General features: G+C 39.4%; 3 protein-coding genes across 4 annotated transcripts in view; all 3 read right to left on the reverse strand.

The window, feature by feature from the left end:
- The window catches only part of LOC117304361 (C2 domain-containing protein 5-like), a 54,154-nt gene extending 49,245 nt beyond the window's left edge, over nt 1–4,909 (reverse strand). Inside the window, exon 1 of one of the 2 annotated variants that reach the window (XM_033788765.1) lies at nt 4,850–4,909. The gene's annotated coding sequence lies outside the window, so the exon portion shown is untranslated. Of the gene's footprint in view, nt 1–4,702 lie in introns of both variants that reach the window. The other variant, XM_033788764.1, reaches the window with a different exon arrangement.
- LOC117304362 lies at nt 1,811–3,754 on the reverse strand. The gene is made up of 2 exons (XM_033788767.1): nt 3,432–3,754; nt 1,811–2,450 (listed from the first exon to the last, which is right to left on the reverse strand). Exons 1-2 carry the CDS (start codon nt 3,562–3,564, stop codon nt 2,194–2,196), a joined length of 390 nt encoding a protein of 129 aa, XP_033644658.1. The 5' UTR covers nt 3,565–3,754; the 3' UTR covers nt 1,811–2,193.
- A 1,899-nt stretch (nt 4,910–6,808) lies between the features above and the next one.
- LOC117304779 overlaps nt 6,809–12,929 on the reverse strand; it is a 35,041-nt gene continuing 28,920 nt past the window's right edge. The window contains exons 14-16 of the mRNA XM_033789387.1: nt 11,483–11,803; nt 8,760–8,838; nt 6,809–8,202 (exon numbers count right to left, since the gene is read on the reverse strand). Of these exons, the coding sequence (XP_033645278.1) occupies nt 7,434–8,202; nt 8,760–8,838; nt 11,483–11,803 (1,169 nt within the window). The 3' untranslated portion in view covers nt 6,809–7,433. The remainder of the gene's footprint in view (nt 8,203–8,759; nt 8,839–11,482; nt 11,804–12,929) is intronic.

Below are 12,929 nucleotides of genomic sequence, written 5' to 3' on the forward strand. Positions count from 1 at the left end.
TTATAGTTATGAGGTCAGTGGCTTCAACAAAGACCCTACAAGGCTGTCGGCCTAACGGCCGACGCATGCGGATAGTGTATGGGGGCATCGCGTCTTGTGTGATGTTACGCACAGTGAATACGGGTGGGTTTTTATACAACGGCGGTCTTTTTTCGGAGTGAATAATTCGACTGCCTTGAGCAAGGCTATAGACATTGCAGATTAAGTTCGTGCCCTCCGAATTTGTGTCATGATATTTGAAAGTGGTAAAAATGGGGCAAATCTTGTGACTAGGTGTCGAAATTGTATGTGTTGGACCAGATTGTTATTTGCCGCTTGAAAGAAACTCTTAACCCTCTTAGACAATGGGCCGTGAGGTTAATATCTCTTTAGTTTTTCAATTCAATGACCACCATCTGGGGTGGGGGTGAAAAGTGGATAATATGGGACCCAATACCCTTCTCAGCAACATATTTTTTTTCACAGTCGCAAATATTGCATATGAGCGAGAACGGCTGGCTCAAAGTGTCAGTTAACATCAAGTGTATGTTATAAATTCATTACAAAAAAACCTTGGTTACTAATACAAATTCAAATGAAATTTCACCCCGAGAGCAATGTTTATTGATTTTGATGAAGGAAAACATACAAAAATAGTAGATTCTTTAAATTAGATCAATAAAATAGTGGTTTTTAAAGTTAAAAAAAATGTTGTATTTTACAACGTGTAGTTCATGTTTTTTTGGAACAAAACAAGAATGTATGCCTTAAACAAAAGTGAAAAACTCGCTCTAAAGGCATACAAATGTAGAATCTTTGTAAGGTGTGCTATATTATGCAACTACAGACTGCTATGGTTAAATCTCCAACTCCAGCGGTGAGCTTTGGAGGCGTAGCCTGAGGAAAAATAGAATGCTCTGGGGGGTCGCCATTGGATGCAAAGTTTCAACCACAACACTCCAAGCACTCAATATTTTTTTGTCCGGCCAATAGGGGTCGAAATGTGCGCAAGAGGATGGTACACGTGTTTACACACCAATGCGCATGTAAACATGTATACCATCCCTAACCTTAGTGCATGTTTTGACCCCTAAATTGGCCTAGACCCTATGCAAGTGGGCTGCGCGTTATGCAATGGGTGACATTGAGGTTTTAAACCTGCCAAAGTACATAACCCTGTACAAATATGCCATAACAGTGGGTGGTTTTCCTTTATTGTGAGAACTAAAAAGGTTAGCGTTTTTGTGGGAGTCCAATTTTTGACACAAAAATGGCAAAAGGTAAAAGGAACCCACACATTTTCAGGGCATACTTTTGTAGATCATTATCTCTACTTTTGAACATCTTTCCAATCATATTCATTGAAGTAAATTTCATTACAAACGCTATAAATCGCTATAAATCTCACAATATGCATAGGCACCCCGTCGCCTTAGAGTTCCCCAAATGGCATTGCAATAAGAACTTGATATACAGTATACTGTGGGGGGTTAAAGCATATTTTTTTATAGGTTTTTCGCTGTACGAGGTTGAAAAATCACTGTACGACCCCACAGTAAACTGTATATCAGGTACTGCGGTACCGTGCCAGAATTGTGCAGTTCGTCGTCCAACATGTGATTCATGCTACAAGTGAATTCAAAGCGGGATGCTTGAGTAAAGAGCCTTGGACAATTTGCAAGATGCTGAATATTACACCATTTTCTGACTAACCTTTTTCAATTGGTAGATGATTTGTTTTTGTTAGAGGATATCAGAAGATGAATAAACAACTTTTTGTACCAGAATAACTGTAGTACTTCCTTAGGTTATTTGAATCAAACTACATCAAAAGAGTCCATCCACTCTATGTTAAACTTTTCTCTCCAGGATACAATGATGCAAACCAATAATGGGCCATTGGCACAACCTGCATAGTATATTAAGTATATTTTGTTTCATTGACGCAGCACTGTGGCTTATTGATGCAAGTCTTTGTACTCACATATTTATAAAAGCAGCTTTTCAAGTCCATCTGTGCGATTCTGTAATACTATGAATAAGAAAAATAATCCCTGACACAAGTGCTTCAAAGAAACAAAATATACTTGGCTATCAAGCATATGGCCCCAGTCTCTCTACTGTAATCATAGACAGTCAAATAATTGCTCTAATCTTCTTCAGGATCAGATAACTCGTCATCTTCATCTTCATCATCGAGGTGAGCATGTCCAGTTATATTGTTACAGTTCTCTCTGGCACACTTACAGAGATCAATACATGAAACAGTGTTCTGCAATAAGTACAGGTGTTGGTATCGCTGCATTTGTTCTTCGTGCAACTTCCAGAACAGTTGGCAAACTCCATGACACTATCTGGTGCTGGTGGAAGGGTCATCCAATTGATGAGAAGGTTGCCATTTTCCATCTTCCATCCATGGTTAGAAGGTAGTGGGATCTCTGGAGTGGGTTGAAGGCTTCTCTTCCATATACCTGCCAAATCAAAACAATGAGTCATAATTACTAAATAGGTATTATTTGGTAAACAGTTATTCCACGAATTACATGTCTGCAAATTATTAAATTTGAGAAAAAGGGGAACATGCTAGCCACAGACGATTTCACATCTAGAGTTATTTCCTTTTTTGCCAAAACGTTCAATGTGCTATAATAAAAAATAGCTTCACACTGTTTTATGAGAGTTGATTGTGGATTTTAGGGTGATAAATTGCTTTGCCTCATTGATGAATTCATTTCAGAATTTGAAAACAACGCATGTGTGCATTAAGTTGATAAATTGTAAACTCAATTGAAAAGTTAACCAAGAAACATTGTTTTAAAATAACAATGGCAATTGTGGATACATGTACAACGATACCAGTTGTGCGTACATGGTAAAATTTAATTATTTCTTCGGCGTGTACAAAATGTTACAGTTTTGGCAAGACATGCTAGGGTACTACATACATGCTAAAATAAAATAGTTTCTGCCATGAACAACGTATGTACCAGTTCCAGTTGTGGATTAATTTAGCATATTAACCTGTTCTGATATAAAATTAAATATTTTAGCAGTTGCGGTTTGTATAATTCTAGTAAATTGTAGTAGAACTTCTACATAGTAGAAGTAGGCCTACTACTAGGCCCACTATGCTAAAAATATAATTAATTTTAAAAGGGAAGCTTTCACAGTTTCAGTTTTAGAACAACCATATTATTATTATGATAAATAATATCTCCAAACCGTGTTAAAAACTGTAAGTTTAATGGAAATCTTATGATGGTGTTGACATTGTGTATTTTGTCCTACAACATGTACAACAAGCACCCAAACCCTTTGTATTATAATTAAGTTTTTGCTTGCTGCTTGATCTGTCCTTACTCATGATTGTAGTATTGTCGTCAGATCGGAAAGACTAAAATTCCATTAGACTATATACTTGTCATGCTTGTAAAAAAATACATTTGACATACCTGTACAAGCAGAGCTGCTGGCAACCATTTCTCTGCTCTTCGTCATCCGTTGAGTTACTCGTAAAATGTGTTGCTTGTCAGTAAATCTCGAATAACAAATGCGGTGGAATCCTGCATCGCACGGAATTGCCATCGCCGATGCAATGTTGTCGCCATGTCTGTTGAACTCGGCAGCATGTTTGTTGACGAAATCTTTTGCTATTTCGGCCTGATCGCCCTCTAAATGTTGCCATTGAAGAACAAAATCTACAAAACGAGCCCATGTCTTTTACATGGGCTATTACATTACTATTGCACATGCTATTACATTTCACTAACTTGGGTTTTTTAGCCGGGAAAGTACACATAAACCACCGTTTCTGAAAAAATTCTTCGTCGCTCGATAGAATTTCGTCCGCAGACGAGTCGGCCATTTTGCGCTATCCCGTCCATCCTGATGCCGACAGTAGAGCGCTTCTCATTGGTCTGCACGGACAGTGGGATTTTTGTCGGAGTTACGGCTTATCTGATTGGCTAACCATTTTAATGGAGGCTCGTGTATTTTACAAAAGAATTGTTAAAATATTGAGACGTTCTTTGTAACATTGTGAAGTCAAAAGTCGGTATCTATCTTGTGAAAAGCTATGGTAACTAAGATTTATTTTTCTCATTACTATAATGGTTGTCCGACTTCCACCCCTTTCCTGGGTCATTAACTGAAAAGATAAACTGCCAGGGCCCATTGTCTATCTAGCCTGGCGGCCGTCGGGAGGAGGGTCACGTTATCGCAACAAGTCTCGCGGTAAACGAGATTCAAAGTATGGGGGCGAAACTATCGATGAAACATGGATGCGAAGAAAACTTAGTAAGGTGAAGTGATGTTAATATTTCCAAATCTGAATTTCCTGAAAAACTATTGTCAATCAATCAGACTGAGTGTTCATGATGAGTATAATTTAATATTAATTTGTTTGTGACTTTCACTTAATTTTCAAGATAAACCAAGATTTTATAAAAAAAATAATATGGAATATTATGATGAGGGGGGTTACGTTATCACAACTAAAATTGACTAATTTAGATTGTTGGTTGCTTTTGCGTGGATGACGTTAGACTCTGTAAGCTAGTCGAGCTGGACTTTCTGCACTGTACATTATTCACTACTTATTGTGATTCATTAATTTATAAAATTTCACGAATTAGATAAAACATTACTGAGTCTGACGTAAAAATAAAATAACAAGGAATCAATTGAAAAGTAACACCACACTTCTCGCTGTTTTAAGACTTACATTAAGCCAAACAAAGTAGACGAACGAAGTCAGGATAATTATGGCGTAAGCTGGGTCAGTGATCTGTCTCTCCGATCTCCATAACCAACTCAGTTTCATTCTTATTTTTATAAATATTATGGGAATGATTGTTGTAACTGTATGTACCTGACATCCTGAGGTCCCCCTGGATCCCAGTTTGTGCGGTAGACTTGTTCCAGTCCTCCAATTCCCCTTCGGACGCGCCGAACGGGCCTAACAAAAAACAGTTTATGTAGCGCCCTCTACCGATGATGAAAGGGACACATTGCCTAGACTGGGCCCCTGTCTTTATCCGCAAGGATAATACATGTCCCATCTTCTCAGATCCAGTAATTCAATTGGAATACAATTATATTGGATAAACGTGCACCAAATATGCCCAAACCGTACAATGCTCTCAAGTCCGCAATAGAATTTGACTGCGTATGAGAAATTAACGAGTTCGAAACTGCACGCCGGTTTTTTATTCCGGTCTCTGGCGTTATTCACGAGCCTCGAAGTGTGACGTCAGATGTTCGGGCTACACTTGGGTGCGTTCGATTAGCTTCCCTATCTGGGTCGACCCCGGTGTGTGGCGTTTTCAACTTTCCGCTGTGTTCAGTTTTCCGAATGACCAAATACGGTAGCATTACGTCATGCGATGCCTGCGCACAGCAAGCGAAAGTAGTCCATTTTTAGTGCCGTATTGAGTCATCCGTTACCCTCCCGGTAGCTGTCATGGCGGCGTCCACGAGTCGAGTTCAACTAGCGGCAAACGCGTGGATCGTATGAGTTGTTTTATATGCAAGCAGAGTGTGACCTGCCTAAAGTTGTACCCATGAATACGTGTAAAGATGGGGCAAGAGATTATGTGACTACACAGAAAAGAATCTTAATATAAACAATTTGGGGTCACTGATGACAGAACTACAGTACTCGCCAGTACTCGCGGCGGTATCTGACAGGTCACCCGGAAAACTGAACACGCCGGAAAGCTAAAACCGTTCGAACAACGTGCTGATAATTTATGTCCGACTACGTCACCCGGAAAACTGAACACGGCGGAAGAAACCGCCACACCGGTGTGTTCGAATAGCTTTGACGTCATTCCATGGGCTCACACGGAGCAGCCCCCAGTACCCTCTGCATGTGTCACTTGGGGGCTAGCCCCAGGTGCATGACGTCACTACGAGAGCGGCCGGGTGCGAGTGATCGTTCGTTTAGCTCTTGTCAAGGGCTCACCCGAGTGAGCACCGCGCGCGGGTTCGACACACGAACGCGGGGAAGCTAAATGAACGCACCCTGTATTATGCTCAAGATGTACTTTTTGAGAAAATCGCACTTTTAGATTTGATTTTCCTATACATTTGTGTACACGGCAAAAGATTAACTCATGACTTCACAAACTTGGCATGTCAATATGAACATAAAACTATTTTTTGTGAATAGATCTATCACTTGGGGTCAAATGTTGTGATAAATAAAAAAGCTAAAATTTGACATTATTTGAAATGTTTTTCTATTTAAAGGCAGTGGACACTATTGGTAATTGTCAAAGACTAGCCTTCACAGTTGGTGTATCTCAACATATGCATAAAATATCAAACCTGTGAAAATTTGAGCTCAATCGGTCGTCGAAGTTGCGAGATATTAATGAAAGAAAAAAACACCCTTGTCACACGAAGTTGTGTGCGTTTAGATGCTTGATTTCGAGACCTCAAATTCTAAACTTGAGGTCTCGAAATCAAATTTTGTGGGAAATTACTTCTTTCTCGAAAACTACGTTACTTCAGAGGGAGCTGCTTCTCACAATGTTTTATACTATCAACCTCTCCCTATTACTCGTAACCAAGTGAGGTTTTATGCTGATAATTATTTTGAGTAATTACCAGTAGTGTCCACTGCCTTCAAAACAGCCTCACATGAAGGTGGTGTTTGGTTTGTTTTCCTCTCAAAAACTGCCTGGGTGTAATTTTATGTTCCTTTCAAAAAAAGTTGTTTTGAAACAAATATGCTCCATTGAGGATGGGGAGTGCAATCAAATTTGGTGTACTCAAAATATACACCTTTCAAGAAAATCACACTTTTACACTTTGTTTTGCCTTACATAAATTTTACAAGGTCAAAGTTTATTCGTTAATTACATAGGTTTGTAGTATCAACATAAAGTAAATAAAGTAGATTTATCAAAATGTGGTAAATTTTATACAATTTTGAAAATATTTTAGACCTTTGTTTCTATCTTATAATCGTCTTCCTGGGCCCATGATCCATAGATATAGTATGGATACCAGCCATTAACAAACAATGCCGTCCAAAGTGTAATTTTACACTTTGGCTGGACTACTAAAACAGTTGACAGCAAAACTTATCAAAACTTGTTATTTATAAAAAAAAATCACTGACAGCAAGCTTGGCATTTCTGTACTCTCGTATGACGTGTGCACGTACGTACCTGACTTGAAAAATAGGATGTTCACGTAAAAGACGTGAGATTTTAACAACACAACTGACGTTCACGTTTACGTTGCTCGCGTAACGTGCAGCTAAACCTCCCTAATCTTAACACAATCGGACATTAGTGACACAATTGTTCAATCCTTTCAGCGTATGTTGTACTATATTGCGCTTGCGGCAAACACTATTCCACAATGCATCGTTAGAGTTATCAATTTAGTCGCAACTACGAAGTAGTAAATTTCACTAGTCCCCGAGGCTTAGTACTATAGGCCTAGATAACTTCCATGTAATGAGAAGGGTCGACTGAATTTAAATATTCCCCGTCACCAACATCAGTGACGTTTTCCTGTATTTGTCCAGGTTTGTTAGTCCCACTAGCTTCAGCCCTCCCACCATGTACATTGCCTTTTTTATTATTAACTGACTCTTCTATGACGAAATACTCGGTGTCTAGATTGTCCATTGACTTATGCTGTGTGATGTTAAGTGTTGTATATCCACTAGAAGGTTCATTTAAGTCTTGGTAGGAATTATCGTCCACCGTAGAGTAGTCTGTTTCATCATTATGGTGAACCATCACTGGTGCTTGGAGACACTCAGCTTGAAGCCTACCTCCTTGATTGTGATTACTGGTTACCGTGTCATTCAAGGGAGTAGTCTTTTCAATAGATTCATGAAGTAGTGCCAAATAACCATCTTCATCTACGTTCGTCTCTTCATGCGATACCGCTAGAGATTGTGTAGCGATCTTGTGTTGTGATTCAGGTTTGACATCAAGCTCGAGGTAATACGGATCTGAAAGTGTTTTAATATCTGTTTGGTTTGGTGAATTAAGGAGTACGTCTTGTGTGCAGTTGAAATTCAATGATTCAACTGCTATGTTGATGTTTTTATATTCAGGTTTGCTCTGTTCCTTTACCAGTTGATATAAATGAGGCTCAATCGGACTTAGAGGGTTTTCATAGATGGCTGAATTTTGCTGGAAATGTATGGTTGTATCTTTTCGCCTTCTTGGGTTGCGCTTTCCAGATGCACAGCTTCTAAAAAGTTAAGAGGGAAGTCATTGAACTACTTCATGAGTCGGTCACGTGAAATTGTACATCCAAAAATACAATAGTATAATGTAAAACAGTAAGTTTAGTACATAGTCATCGCACGCAACTCAAATGTTCCACTTCTTTTTACAAAGTGGTTAACATATATTTAGTTTGGTCTTATTTAAAACTCGACCAATTTTGGCAATCATTGCACCAACTCAACCCATTGTTGATAACTTTGCATATAATGTGCCCATTACTAAAACAACTGGTTTACTATACTCATTAACACACTGCTATTCTTTTAACATACAGTTGTAACATTTTTATTAACGTCTCACATGGTTTCGGAAAACGACTGTTATGGCCATTTTTCGATTGTATACTAATACAATCGTTATTGTATCGGTTATCGGTGACCGATTTTATGTATAGGCTCGAGATGAAGTATAGCTAATAAGTGTATATACGTAGCACTGTACTCAATAGCAAGAATATTGTACTTGCTTTAAGGCGTATTATGTCAAACTTGTTACAAGAATAGCTCAAACATGATTTACCTTTTCATTAGAACGAATACAAGTAGGCCAAGACAAGCCAAGAGTAAAGGAATTCCAACGGCTAAACCCACTGTTGCTCCTACGAGATACAGACAAAGAAACAAAAACACAATATTTATCCAGAACTAAACTTAATTATGTGTTTTAAAGCCCCAAATCATTATCCGGCATGTATTTATATAATTTAAAAAGTCTTTATTTATCGAACCAGACATTTAATTAGTAAAACTTCATTAACTGCCACACATTCCTGACCAAGTTTTGTATGGAATTGGTGAAAAAGATTTGATTTTTAAAGACTTCAAAGAAAGCATCCAAACTATCATTTGATTGCAAAATTGTATGATGGGAAGGCGAAATAAATAAAATGGTGTGTTTTTATGTTTTTATTTTCCAAACAAAATGCGAATGGTTAAACATCACCCCCCCCCCAAAAAAAAAAATAAAAATAAAAAATTCAACCCTTCAATATTTTACTGGCAAGCTTTGACTGACGGCATTAATTACTTTTGTTCTCGCCCTTAAATCAGCAATTACTGTTGCCTCGTTATTAAATCACAGTGTGTGTTAGATTGAAGGTGCTATCCTCAATGATGTGCAGTTTGAGCTTTCAGTATGAGGGAATAAACCAGAAATGACGAGGTCTAAACGCTCGTTTTGAATTTTTTTAAATGTTTTGTTATACATGCGTTAATGCTACTCTTACACTAGGGAATTAATATGCTAGTGAAAGGGCTTACGAATGGAATTATTTGACAATCGCTCAAACTTCGCCACATTCGCCGTGTTTCGGAAGCGTTGGTAACAATTTCGGAACGTTCACAAGTCATTCTCCACCTCTTTTCGAAGATCACTCAATCAAAATGTGGCGAATATTCTTGCAATTATGAATAAATTCTTGCGAATAATTTTGTTTAACATTCGCGGTTAATTCGCCAAACAATTGCGATTGGATGGTGAATTTTTTCATTTTGATCACCCCTCGGTCGTCCCTTGACCTCTCCTTAACGATATATGACGAATGCTTACCAACGCTTGACAATGCTAGACAATGACTTATGAATAGGCACCAAACGTTGGGCACGTCGCGATTGAGCTTACCAACAATTTCAAACAAATGAAGCGATTGCTAGCGAATGTTACGAATGCTTGCGAATGCTTACGAAAGGGCTTACAAACGTTAATAATGCACTTAGGAATGTTAATAATAATAATACAAAACATTTATAGGGCGCTATACAAAGAACAGAGCGCCTAACATTAACAAAGGGAGGGCAACATAAGAACAAAAACAAAACCAGACCAACGACAGGCTAATAGAGAAACAAAAGGAGGAGCAAGTTAGGATGGTTCTGGAAATGAAAATGTCTTGAGGAGGCGTTACAACACAGCCAACGACGCAGCTTCTCTCAGACTTGGTGGTAGCGCATTCCACAAGCGCGGTGCAGCAACTGCAAAGGCTGTGTCCCCGGCTTTCCTTTTGGATCTAGGAATGGAGAGCCGGGTCAAATCTGATGAGGAGCGGAGTCGATGGCTGTGTGCATCAGAAATACCATATTGTAAGTGAACCAAATTAACAAGATAATAAGGAACTTGAGCATGGAGAATTTTGTAAATCATTGTTACGAATGTCTTAGCATCGTTGCCAATGTCTTCCCATTTTCTGACTAATTTCCGAACAATGGATTACGCGGCCGCGATTGCTATAAATACCGGGCGACTCTCGCTCTGGCCACTTGTTTGTTTCACAAACAGCAACACCACATTTTGTAAGAAAGGGGACCCGCCAATGTTACAAACGCCTTACAGGTGCCTTTACGAACGTTGCCAACGCTTACGCATGCTTTACATACGTTAACAATGGCTTACCAATGCTAACGAATGTCGAGGCGAATGACCGTCTTCGCAACATTTGCTGAAACTAACAAACCGGTTTGTAAATTGACCGATCTTTGTAAGGAGATGCGGGTAAAGCCCGGTTCATACTTCCTGCGAATGCGAATGCGAAGCGAATTTGACGTAAATGTGACGTCACACCCGTATTTCGCAGCAATTATTCGCAAGGGTGTAGAGCAGAGGGCAAGCCCGGTTCATACTTCAAGCGAATGCGAATGCGATACGAATGCGATACGAATGTTGACATCACAAATTCGCAACGAATAATTTGCAGCAGTTCAACTTTGCCCACTCACTTGCGAATATCGCTGCGAAAGGAGGGTTGTGACGTCAAATTCACGTCAAATTCGCTTCGCATTTGCATTCGCAGGAAGTATAAACCGGGCTTTACGCAGTATAGCAGGTATACCACATTTTGTATACGTTTGCATGCGGGAACACAATGTCGTGGTTATGTAACGAATGATCCGCCGGGCGAACTCCAACTCTTTTGCATGTTCCCTATGTTGATAGGAGGGTGCGGTTTGAACCCTTCGTTTTCAGTGGGTCAATGTGAGACAAACTTTGAGGCGGTCCGACAGTGATTGTTTCATACAGTTATAACTCACGTTAAGTTGCTCTAAAAATTGTAGTGTTCAATCAATTAAGTCTCCCAAATGTGTAGGCTTTTATCACCAGCTGTAATGTGCATAAGCCCAAGTATGCACAATCGTATTAAAATACTAACAAGGCTTAAAACAAGTGACTTTTTCCACCAACTGATTTAAAATTAAAACCTGTGATCTAAATGTATATATAACGCTAAAGGGTGAAAATTAATAACTTACCTGTGGTCAAATCACCTTGTCCAACCAGTTTCGGGGTAAATTGCTGTTCATTTTCGCTTATCTTTGTTGTGAGTGTTAACATTGTAGTCCCATACTTGCTGTCCTTTGTTCCCGTTTTCACAGTTGTAAGTGTTAACATTGTAGTGTCATACACTATCTCTTCTTGTTCTGTAATTCCTAGTGTTAATGTGGTCCCAATGGTGTCCAACTTCATCATAACTGTTGTCGGATCCTGTGAAGTGGCAGCTTTGGTCGGTGTTATTCCCTGCACCGTCGTCCTGGTCGGAACATTCACTTCAACGTCTCCAGTGGGTACTACCTCTGAAATTTCAAAATAGAATCAGTTGTATTTTTCCATTAGTGCTTGAAAGGCTAGATACTACATGTACAAGGTTTTTCCAAGAGATAAAAATTTGGCAGGACTAGCAACTTTAAACAAGTCAATGAATTAGATGTTTGATACCAGCTGGACGGCCGATTAACGAGCAGGATTAGAGTAGATCTCTTTGAACAGAAGGTGTGGTACCGCCAGTCTGCGCCGTTGCCTTCGTGTACTGTTGAATTTTTGGAGACAAGAATTGAGAATATACACGTTTTCATTTACGGAAATATCATAGCATATTCTTACATTTTTTGTGACTTTCCTGTCACTAGCGGTGGTTCAAAATTTGGGTATTAGTACACGAGGGTAGTTGGTCTTCAATATTGTGTTTTTCGATTTGGTGGGCGAAAGTGTACACAATTGTTACCAGGTCTCAAAAACGTAGGTTTTTTCTGTATTATATCCATACTGTTATGGAGTGGCATTAATAGGTCACCGTAGCCTTGCTGTGTGATGATGTCATGGGATGTGAATAATCCGCTTTCAGTAATGCTACTACTGGAGTCCTGCCGTCTTACGAACATGGTGTCAGAAATTAGCTGAATCCACGGCAAATACCGTCAGCGGACGCACCACGGTAAACTACGGAGGCTTTGAACGGACACATCACGGTACATTTTAACCATGGCGCAGTCTCTGATTCCCCCACCAGCCAAAATGGACATGAAAGGAGACCAGGTCTCCAACTGGCAATTCTTCAAGGCAAGTTGGCAGATTATGTAGTGGCCATCACTGAATTGGACAAGAAAGTATCTTCCATCCAAGTGGCTACATTACTCTCAATAATGGGAAAGGACTGCTATGAAGTGAATCAAAATCAGCCACTGACAGACGAGCAAAGAAAGTCACCACAGCAAATCCTAACCAGTCTTGGAGCAATATTATGACCCAACACGCAATGTGGTATATGAGGGATTTATGTTCAACTCATGCAAGCAAGAACCCACAAAGAACATCGACACTTTCTTGAACAGGCTGAGAAAGTTAGCAACCTCATGCAACTATGGACCACTTCTTGATGAAATCCTCATAGACAGGCTGGTCATAGGAGTGACAGGCAACAGC

Source organism: Asterias rubens, chromosome 21 (assembly GCF_902459465.1).
Source record: "Asterias rubens chromosome 21, eAstRub1.3, whole genome shotgun sequence".
Lineage (NCBI taxonomy): Eukaryota > Metazoa > Echinodermata > Asteroidea > Forcipulatida > Asteriidae > Asterias > Asterias rubens.

Excerpts from the sequence above, each read along its gene's own strand:
- LOC117304362 (XM_033788767.1), bottom strand. The coding sequence starts at position 3,564 with ATGGCAATTCCGTGCGATGCAGGATTCCACCGCATTTGTTATTCGAGA. Across the intron at positions 2,451-3,431 it reads CAGCAGCTCTGCTTGTACAG|GTATATGGAAGAGAAGCCTT; the intron begins GTATGTCAAATG and ends TTGATTTGGCAG.